This window comes from Callorhinus ursinus, unplaced genomic scaffold, assembly GCF_003265705.2.
Source record: "Callorhinus ursinus isolate GAN/ISIS: 27379988/994484 unplaced genomic scaffold, GSC_fseal_2.0 scaffold16, whole genome shotgun sequence".
NCBI classification, from domain to species: domain Eukaryota; kingdom Metazoa; phylum Chordata; class Mammalia; order Carnivora; family Otariidae; genus Callorhinus; species Callorhinus ursinus.
This window is the reverse complement of record NW_027397078.1, coordinates 37,327,030-37,337,417: the sequence shown is the minus strand read 5'-3', so window position 1 is coordinate 37,337,417 and position 10,388 is coordinate 37,327,030. Positions and strand designations below refer to the sequence as shown.

At 55.0% G+C, this 10,388-nt stretch overlaps 1 protein-coding gene across 7 annotated transcripts in view; it reads left to right on the top strand.

Moving 5' to 3' along the window:
- SHROOM2 (shroom family member 2) overlaps positions 1-10,388 on the top strand; it is a 135,124-nt gene that overhangs the window by 77,257 nt on the left and 47,479 nt on the right. For 5 of the 7 annotated variants that reach the window (XM_025857548.2, XM_025857547.2, XM_073902117.1 and 2 more), the window contains exons 3-4: positions 3,651-3,782; positions 7,327-9,808. In XM_025857548.2, coding sequence (XP_025713333.2) covers positions 3,651-3,782; positions 7,327-9,808 — 2,614 coding nt within the window. Of the gene's footprint in view, positions 1-3,650; positions 3,783-7,295; positions 9,809-10,388 lie in introns of all 7 variants that reach the window. The other 2 variants (XM_073902120.1, XM_073902121.1) reach the window with 2 other exon arrangements.

The following is a 10,388-nucleotide window of genomic DNA, read 5'->3' as shown; positions in this document are numbered from 1 at the left end:
AAAAAAAAAAAAACTAAAAAAAAAAATCGGCTCCCTCTCTGCTCCAGCTGGAGCCAGAGGGACAGTGACGGTGTGCGCACACTAGGCGGCGCCAGAGCGCAGCGCTCTGTCCCCAGTGAAAAGGAGGATGTTAAATCGGCACCCGCTTTTGTTCGAGCTGGAGCCAGAGGGACAGTGACGGTGTGTGCACACGAGGTGGCGCCAGAGCGCTCGGTCCCCAGTGAAAAGGAGGATGTTAAAGCGGCTCCCGTCGGGGCGCCTGGGTGGCTCAGTCGGTTAAGCGTCTGCCTTCGGCTCAGGTCATGATCCCAGGGTCCTTGGATCGAGCCCCACATGGGGCTCCCTGCTTGGAGGGAAGCCTGCTTCTCCCTCTCCCGCTCCCCCTGCTTGTGTTCCCTCTCTTACTGTCTCTCTCTCTGTCAAATAAATAAATAAAATCTTAAAAAAAAAAAAACTAAAAAAAAAAATCGGCTCCCTCTCTGCTCCAGCTGGAGCCAGAGGGACAGTGACGGTGTGCGCACACTAGGCGGCGCCAGAGCGCAGCGCTCTGTCCCCAGTGAAAAGGAGGATGTTAAATCGGCACCCGCTTTTGTTCGAGCTGGAGCCAGAGGGACAGTGACGGTGTGTGCACACGAGGTGGCGCCAGAGCGCTCGGTCCCCAGTGAAAATGAGGATTTTAAATCGGCTCCCATTTCTGTTCCAGCTGGAGCCAGAGGGACAGTGACGGTGTGCGCACACTAGGCGGCGCCAGAGCGCAGCGCTCTGGCCCCAGTGAAAAGGAGGATGTTAAATCGGCACCCGCTTCTGTTCGAGCTGGAGCCAGAGGGACAGTGACGGTGTGTGCACACGAGGTGGCGCCAGAGCGCTCGGTCCCCAGTGAAAAGGAGGGTGTTAAAGCGGCTCCCGTCGGGGCGCCTGGGTGGCTCAGTCGGTTAAGCGTCTGCCTTCGGCTCAGGTTATGATCCCAGGGTCCTGGGATCGAGCCCCACATGGGGCTCCCTGCTTGGAGGGAAGCCTGCTTCTCCCTCTCCCGCTCCCCCTGCTTGTGTTCCCTCTCTTACTGTGTCTCTCTCTGTCAAATAAATAAATAAAATCTTAAAAAAAATAAAAACTAAAAAAAAAAAATCGGCTCCCGTCTCTGCTCCAGCTGGAGCCAGAGGGACAGTGACGGTGTGCGCACACTAGGCGGCGCCAGAGCGCAGCGCTCTGTCCCCAGTGAAAAGGAGGATGTTAAATCGGCTCCCATTTCTGTTCCAGCTGGAGCCAGAGGGACAGTGACGGTGTGTGCACACGAGGTGGCGCCAGAGCGCTCGGTCCCCAGTGAAAATGAGGATGGTAAACCGGCTCCCGTCTCTGTTCCAGCTGGAACCAGAGGGACAGTGACGGTGTGCGCACACGAGGTGGCGCCAGAACGCTCGGTCCCCAGAGCCGTCCTGTCCAGCACCCTCACAGGATTGGGACTGATGAGCACGCCTGTGGCCAACGCTCCCCTCTCTCTTATCAATACAGATCCAGCCGTTTTAGGCAGTCAGAGGGGCTGACAAGCAGAAAGTAGCCTGAACCTTGCCAAATATGTTTGTGATGCACTAGGAAGTTCAGAGGACCTGGTGAAAGCTCGTATGTTTTAGGAACACATCACTGTTCCCAGTAGCGTGAGATCCTCATTCATAGTTTACAGGTATTAACCTTTTCACTGTTATCATTTGTTCTTTTAAAAAATTTTTTTAAGGTTTCATTTATTTGAGAGAGAAAGAGCATGAGGAGGGGGAAGCAGCAGACAGAGGCAGAGAGAGAAGTAGACTCCTGCTGAGCAGGGAGCCCGATGCGGGGCTCGATCCCAGGACCCCGGGATCATGACCTGAGCCGAAGGCAGACGCTCAACGACTGAGCCACCCAGGCGCCCCTGCCCTTTTTTTTCTTTTTAAGCCCTTAATTGATACTGTAATTGTTGGCTTTGTCCTCTTGAAATAGACGTGCATCAGCGTGTATTATCTTTTTAAAAAGAAGGAACCATGTTTACGCCTGCTGCACTGCTGTCGCAGTCAGCCAGCCCGTACCCCAGTCCTGCCAGTCGCAGGGTCGAAAGATGTTGCCGCAGAGGATGAGGCCTTTTCCTTTCCTAGCCTCCTTTTTTTATTTGTTTCCCTTTGCCTCCGCCCTCCATCTAGTTTCTTTCCTTCATTAATTAACTATAAAGGAAGATGAAACAAACTGTGGATCTGATAGCACAGACAGAGACATCTGAAAATGAAATCCCCATGGCCAGAACCGTTCCTGCGAGGACTCTGAGAAACTCCGTGAGATGCAGCTCGGTTTTCAGCCCCTTTACTTCTGCGGTGTGATGAATTTGTCTGTTTTATGCTTCTGTTCATGGGGAAACTCCTGAAGTCAACACTTTCCACATTTTGCCACCCAGATATTTTTCTTCGTTAATTATGAGTTGTCAGAAGGTTTGTGTTATAAATGCTTTTCAGATTTCTTTTTTTTTTTTTTAAGATTTTATTTATTAGAGAGAGACCAAGCATTAGCAGGGGTTAGGGGCAGAGGGAGAAGCAGATTTCCCACTGAGCAGGGAGCCCGTCCTGGGGCTCGATCCCAGGACCCTGAGATCATGACCTGAGCCGAAGGCAGACGCTTCACCGACCGAGCCACCCAGGCGCCCCTCAGATTTTTTAATATTCTTTATTATGTAATATCCTTGAATGTTTTTGCCTGCTTGGAAAAATGTTTGCTCTCTGTCAAGTACCTAATGAGGCTCCTTTTGAGTTCTTTCTGTGTTGTTGATGGGGCCGTAAGCTGTCCAGAGCGAGCAGGTTCTGTCCCGCACTGGAGAAGTGGAGAGTGGGAGACCCAGGTGTGGGTGGGTCTCCTCCTCACGCCGCAGCCTCCTCTTGCGGGCTCTGGAACATTTTCGTGGCAGCTCTGCGGATTTCCGACTAAAATTCCCCTCTCACACCCAGGCAGTGCAGCCAAAACACTAAGGCCCCATGGGGTGGTGGGGACCGTGCAGTAGGAGCCCAGGCCAAGGCTGCAGATGACGTTCAGGAGCCCTGGCAGGAGTGGGCTGCAGCCTGTTGGTCGAGGGCATCACGTTCCAATAATGAGGACCCTTAGCTGACTTCGCAGACACTCTGGGAGGCTTGGAGGAAGGAATACGCACCTACTAGCCTTAGTGCATGTCCAGATGTCTGTGTTTAGGTAAGTGAGTAAATAGAAGCGCTCTACACTCTGTGTGACCCCGCTGAGCTGGGCACTCACTGAGCTGCTCTCCAGTGCGTTCTCTTTTCCGCAAGGAGGCTGAGGGCTGTGTGCACAGCTGTGCTGAAACAAGAAAGACAGAAGAGTCTGTCTGGGGTCCTGCTGGTGGCTGAGGGGACAACAAGATTCATTTACTACTGCGAATACATTTTGAAGAATAAGGGTTAATTCACATTTTGAAGCCCATGCTTCTCGTTCTGCATTAGGGTGAGTTCTGCATGAATAAAAGTTTTTTAAAACTATGTTCGTGTCCAGATACAGTGGGAAGCACCCTGGAAGCGATGGTCTGAACCACGCAGAAGTCGCCGTGACTTATTTCCACGTTGCACTCCCGTCTTGGCGCGGAGTTGTCCTTTGTTTGAGGTCCCTGAGTCGTCTGCGTTCTTTTTCAGGAAGAATGAGGTGACCTGGAGGCCCCACTCCTGGCATGCCACCAAGTTCTCCGATAGCCACCCCGAGACGTCAGCATCGCCGTTCGCCTCCGCCAGTGCCTGCCCTTCTTGGCACAGCCGACACCACGCCAGGTAGGCACTGGCTTCCCACCGGGAGGGACAGGGTCCGACGGTGTTCATGACTTCCCAGCCCTGCCATGATAGCACCTTTCTCCACTTCAGAATGATTTTGTTTTTCTGATGAGGAAAAGCCACAAACCCCATTACTGGTGAAACTCTCTAAATTTTTCAGAACGGGTATGTGTCCAACCCTTGAAAACAAAAACTGAAATACCAAGAGCAAGGATGAGCAAGTGTGCTTTCTCATTATATCGCTTAATAAATCGGGAGCCTAGGGACTTTGCTTTTTGCGCTGAATCCCTTTGGGCCAGCTGAGTTGGTGGTTCTGACCTGAGTGGAACAGCTGCCATGCCACCCACTTGCCCACAGCCACCTCCATTCTTTTGAGACTTTTATGCGTAGATTGGAAGGCAGGAGCTACTTACGGGTTCAGCACATGTATTTCACAGAGGCTCCCAGACGGTTCTGTTAAGCATCAGCACCCTCTCCCCGACCCCCAGGGCTCTCTTGTGGTGGGGGTATAGAGGAAACCAAGGCTTCCCAGCCCACATGCCAGGGTGGTATCCAGCCTTGAGGGCCCAGTGGTGTTTTCCCACTGAGCGTGAGACCAAGATGATGGGAGTTGTAGGTCAGGGGAAGGAGGGGGAGTTCTGGTCGGCCTGGCGGCCACATTTCAGAATCAGAAGTGCTAATGTATCAGGCAAGCATGTGGCAGCACCATGGCGGTGTTGGCTTGAGGAGGCTCCCGCTAGTCATTCATCACCTTGGGTCAGTGGCCAGTGTCCTCACAAGTCTCCTATTAAAAGGATGACGGTAGCAACAAGTAGCGTGGGTTTGGGTATGTGTGAGTGCGTGTATAAGTGAGTGTATGTATCTGCACACTTAGGATTTCTGCACGTGTGTGTGAACGTGTGTGCACATGCACTTGAATGTATGCGCTTGTGTGTTTGTGAGTGTGCGTGCGTGTCTGTTCTGTAAGTGCATTTGTGCCAGTGTGTATGGAGCTAATGTAACCATCTCAAAATCAATTTTTTAAAAAAAGATTTATCTGTTTGAGAGAGCGAGCGAGTGGGAGAGCATGCTCATGCGCACAAGTCGGGGGCAGGAGAGAGAGAATGTCAGGCAGATTCCACGTTGAGCGCAGAGCTCGACGTGGGGCCCAATCCCAGGACCCTGAGATCATGACCTGAGCTGAAACCAAGAGTCGGACACTTAACCGACTGAGACACCCAGGTGCCCCTCAAAATCTATTTTGATTGTTAGTAAATACTGGTCTGCTGTAAAATTATGAAGGAAATACATCTCAAATGCATTACCTACTTAAAGGGACAAGAGATGGTGGTATTTGGAGTCCAGAGTATTTCTGAGAAACCACAGATTCTCAGGTGAGTACTAAAACTTAAGTGAAAAGTGAGCCTTTGGGGACTCCAGAGTGGCTCAGTCGGTTGGGCGGCTGCCTCCGGCTCAGGTCGTGATCCCAGGGTCCTGGGATCGATCTCCGCGTCGGGCTCCCTGCTGAGCGGGAAGCCTGCTTCTCCCTCTCCTCCCCGCTTGTGCTCTCTCTCGCTATCTCTGTCTCTCTCTCTCTCTCTCTCTCAAATAAATAAAAATAAAATCTTTAAAAAAAAAAAGTCTTTCGTTTCATTATTGAAATGACTTAATGTAATAGGAATTCCATTAAGCTCATTTGATGGTTTCTTGATTAAAGCCCATATGCTGCCCACATCTGTGTGGAAACAGTGCTTAGCATTATTCATATCTTCTTGGACTTAAGATCTCATGGATAAATCATCTCCAGAGCACTGGTGGGAGGATGGAGCGGAACGTGCTCCATTTTTGCCAAGGTCACCTGCTGTGTCCTTACAGGGAAGGGTATGAAACCCAAACAGTCCCCTCCCTTCAGGAAAATTTCACTGTCCCCAGGAGCCTTGAGATCATGGTTCTCCCCAAACCTAAAGTTAGCAACAGTTGTGGGTAGTAGTTTTGTTTTTTGTTTTTTTACCTTGAAGCATGAAGTTTCCAGCTTTGTTGAACTTTAACGAAAACATTTTCAACGTGTCTGGATAAAGAGCTTAGCCACTGAAAGCCATTAGCCTCCTATATACGCTATTACTACCTCGTAGAATACTGGATTCCTTAATGAACGTATCACCCAGCTTGTAGCAATAAACCTGATTTTGCATTTCCTTCTCTTAGACCCCGTCCTACTTGTGAACCTGTATTTTTGGCATTCGGGTATAGCCCCGATGAACTCTGTCAGGCATAATTAGTCCCCTGCGCCCAGCAGTGTTTGGTTTTGCTGAGAAAGTCTGTGGCTGGAGTTCTCTATCACATCATGCCTTTAATATTTAGGTGTGGAAAAGTCACATTATCCCTGGACTTCCATTTTTATTTATTTTTTATTGTCAAGATTTTATTTATTTATCGGAGTGAGAGAGCACAAGCAGGGGGAGCGGCAGAGGCAGAGGGAGAAGCAGGCTCCCCGCTGAGCAGGGAGCCCGACGCAGGACTCGCTCCCAGGGTCCTGGGATCATGACGTGAGCCGAAGGCGGATGCTAAACCGACTGAGCCACCCAGGCGCCCCTGGACTTCCCCTCTTAATGTGAAAGTTGTTGTCATTTGGATGGCTTCTTCTTTGTTAGTCGTCCAGACAAGAACCCTTTCATACGCTCAACCTTGGGGTCCACCAACCTGCTCTGTAAAGGGCCACGTAGGAAATATTTTAGGCTCCCCGGGCCCGTGTCTGCTGCAGGTCCCCAGCTCAGAAGCAGTCACAAGCTGTGTACACGAATGACCACGACTGGGTCCCGGTCACACTCTACCTGTGAGCAGTGAGATTTGAATTTCTTGTCATTTTCTTGGGTCACAAAATGGTCTTTTGATCCCTGTCCCCCCAACCATTTAACTAACACCTGTTCTCATGGGCTGTGGTCTGCCAGCCACCATACTCAGTGACGGAGGATGGAAGCGTTCACATAGGCATTTCCTGCTGGTGACCGCTGTGGACTTTGGCACCCCGAGCGCAGGACTGTACGGCTAGCGTGTGAAGGCATCTGTCTGGGGAAAGAGCATCGAGTGGGTCAGGCTGGGTCTCTTCAGCCCCTTGTCAGAGTTGCTCTTTAAAATGCTATGCAGGGGCGCCTGGGTGGCTCAGTCGGTGAAGCGTCTGCCTTCGGCTCAGGTCAGGATCCTGGGGTCCTGGGAGCGAGCCCCGCGTCAGGGTCTCTGCTCAGCGGGGAGCCTGCTTCTCCCTCTGCCTGCCGCTCCCCCTGCTTGTGCACGCGCACGCGCTCTCTCCCTCTCTCTCTCTCTCTCTCTCCCTCTCTCTCTCTCTCTCTGTCCTTCCCTGTCAGACAAATAAATGTTTAAAAAGGAGTAATAAAATGCTGGGCAAAGGTCACGTGTCGGGTCCTGTGACCCTGTCCCGGGAAGAGTTCTGGGCATCTGGGTGTTTCTGCGCAGGGCCAGCTGCATTCATGGCAGTGCTGTCCTCATTTTTCCCTTCGCTGTTCCTTGATTCTAAAGCAGACTCTTCCCCGTGGTCCTTCCTTCCCAGTTCTTCGTCTCATGACCTGTCGGGCACGTGGGAGCCCTCGAATCTGCAGCGCACGTCTGGCCATTTCAGCTCGCTCGGGAGCGTCGACAGCCTGGACCAGCCTTCCCAGCCCTGCCCCTCCGGACGCCTGTCTGCCGCCAAGTCCAACAGCAGCATCGACCACCTGGGCGGCCAGAGCAAGCGGGACTCGGCTTACGGCTCATTCTCCACCAGCTCCAGCACGCCTGACCACACGTTGCCCAAGGCCGATGCCTCCTCTGCAGAGAACATCCTCTACAAAGTGGGCCTGTGGGAGGCCTCCAAGCCGGACAGCAGCCGGCAGGGCCAGGCCGCCAGCGATCCTCAGGGCCTCGAGGAGAGGCTCGGGTCTTCCCCGGCCCGGGTGCCCCGTGACGGTAGCAAAAGCCCCAGGCCAGAGGACAGTGCTGAGGTGAAGCTGGCCACCTCCGGGAGGTCAAATTTTGGGCCCGTCTGGTATGTCCCTGATAAGAGAAAAGCACCTTCGTCCCCTCCTCCGCCCCCGCCCCCCCTCCGCAGTGACAGCTTCGCGGCCACCAAGAGCCACGAGAAGGCCCAGGGCCCTCCATTCTCAGAGGCGGCCAACGTGCAGCACTTTCCAGGCCTGAGCCGCGCCCAGCCCCGCGGTGACTGGAGAGCAGAAGCCGCCGATCAGCCATGGAGGCTGGTGCGTCCCAGCGGCGGGAGAAGAGCCGGGAGCTCAGGCTGCACACCGGACGTCCCCCTGGATGGCGGGGTGCTGCCCTCTGACCACAGGGCAGGCGGCCTCCCAGGGGCTCCCGGCCGGCTGCAGGCCTCTCTGTCCGGCACGGATGTGCGTTTCCCACAGTCTTCCTTCGGCTGCCAGCACGCACGCCGGGACAGTGCCGAGAGCCCCTTCTGTCACGGGGGCCCCACGGCCGCCACGTCACTGAGGGAGCAGCCCCGCGTGGCCGTCCCGGGGGGCCGCCAGGAGCCATCTGCTGACCGTTTCCAGGAGCACAGCCCCGCTCAGGTCGGGCGGCCCGGCGCCACCAACCAGAAGGGGGACAGCGGTGGGCAGGGCCGCTACGACTGTGTGGTCAGCAGACAGTGCCCTCAGGACGGCACCCAGGCGGCGCAACTCCACCAGCAGGCCTGGCATCCTGACGTGGCTCCGGGTGCCCACGAATCCCCTACCCCACAGCCGCTGGGCCAGGAACCCCGGAGTTCCCTGCCGCAGCGCGAGCAGGCCCCGGGCCCCCACGACAGAGCCCGGGCCGACCCGGCGGACCGAGGAGCAGAGAGCCGCCCCGCAGGCAGTGAGGCAGCACCACGAGCCAGCCACGTGGAGAAAAGCGGTCTGAAGAAAACCGCGGATGGCTTCGTGTGGGCCGACGGAGAGAGCAGCAAGATCTCTCCTCACAAGACACCTATGTTGCACTCACTGACCCAGGAGGGGCCGCGCCGGCCCGAGAACGGCCCAGATGCGGGTACAGAGAGGCCGCCACCGTTTGACGCCCAGGTGGGCAAAGTGACACGGAGGAGCGACCGGTTTGCCACCACCCTGAGGAACGAGATCCAGATGCGACGAGCCAAGCTGCAGAAAAGCAAAAGCACGGTGACGCTGACTGGGGCGGGGGAAGCCGAGGAAGAGGCCGGCGGCGGCTGGAGGGTGGAGCGCAGAGGTGCCACCAGCCCCAGCCCAGAAGGGTCCTTCACGGGCACCTACAGAGACCACGTGAAGGAGGCCCAGGCCCGGGTCCTGCGGGCCACGTCGTTTAAGCGCCGTGACTTGGACCCCAGCCCAGCTGAGCATTATGCAGGGCCACCAGAGCAGCGGGCTGAGGACCACAGCGCAGATCTGGACCCCGTCGCCCGCGTCTGGGAGGGCGGCCTGGCCAAGGCGCCCCCGTCTGGAGCGGCCGTGCCGCACGTTCCCCGCATTGGAGGCCGGAAACGGTTCACGCTGGAGCAGAAACTGAAATCCTACTCTGAACCGGAGAAAATGAACGAGGTGGGGCTCTCGGGGGATGATCGCCCTCACCAGCGCCCTGGGACGTCCAAGGAGACTGTGGGCACGTTCGCCGACAGGTGGAAGTTCTTTGAGGAAACAAGCAAACCCATTCACCAGAGACCTGGCCAGAGGCAAGCACTCTGCGCGTTCCCTAAGGAGAAGCTGGAGAGGCCGCCGGCAGCGGGCCGTGGGTACGAGAGTGCGCAGCCTTGGTTCCAGAAGAGGGCCCGCACTACCTCCTTTGGAGAAAACCCCAGTGGGCGCAGAAGAGCGGGGAAGGTAGGAAAACTGGAACCGCCTGAGAGACTTGGGACCTTTGCTGAATATCAAGCCTCTTGGCGGGAACAGAGGACAGCTCTCGAAGCCAGGGGTTCCGGGAGGTATCACTCAGCCGACGACATCTTGGACGCGGGTCTGGAGCAGCACGAGAGGCTGCGGTACATTCATGGAAGGTCCCGGTCGTCGCCATCCACAGACCTCCACACACAGGTAAGCCTGGTGCCGCAAGCAAGGACAAAGCTGCCCCCCCCCCGCCCCCACCTGCCGTCTTACAGCACATAGAGGAGGCCCCCCCCCAAAATAGAATGCCCCGATGTCAGTGTGACTTGTGTCCAGCTGTTTGAGCACCTATGTGCTCCAGCTCTTGTGGCATCGCCTCGTGTGAAAGGGCCCCGGGGAAGATCGGTACATTCGTGGCCGCTGAAGTGCCGTCCTTGCTTGCGTATCTCGAGTCCCCAGCCGCCGCCTCATCTCTTGCTTCAGCTGACTTTGCCTGTGAGTAGGGTGCCCCAGCCTTAACGCCAAGCCAAGAATTTGGGGGGAGCTCTAGAAAACGGCAGGTTCTCCTCAGAAATGGAAAGCGGGACTTTCTGTAAAGGGGTAAGACAGTGTCGGATAGCCAGTCTTCAAACCTTGAGGCCATTTACAGTTTCTAGTATTTGTTCTTTAAGGTTTGGGTTTTTGTTTTTTTCAAATATTTTTAGAGATTGCTCCAGGGCAAACGTAATCTAACGTGCAATGCATTAAACCACTGCATTTTCTGTAAGGTACTGACGGTAAAAGTTGGCTT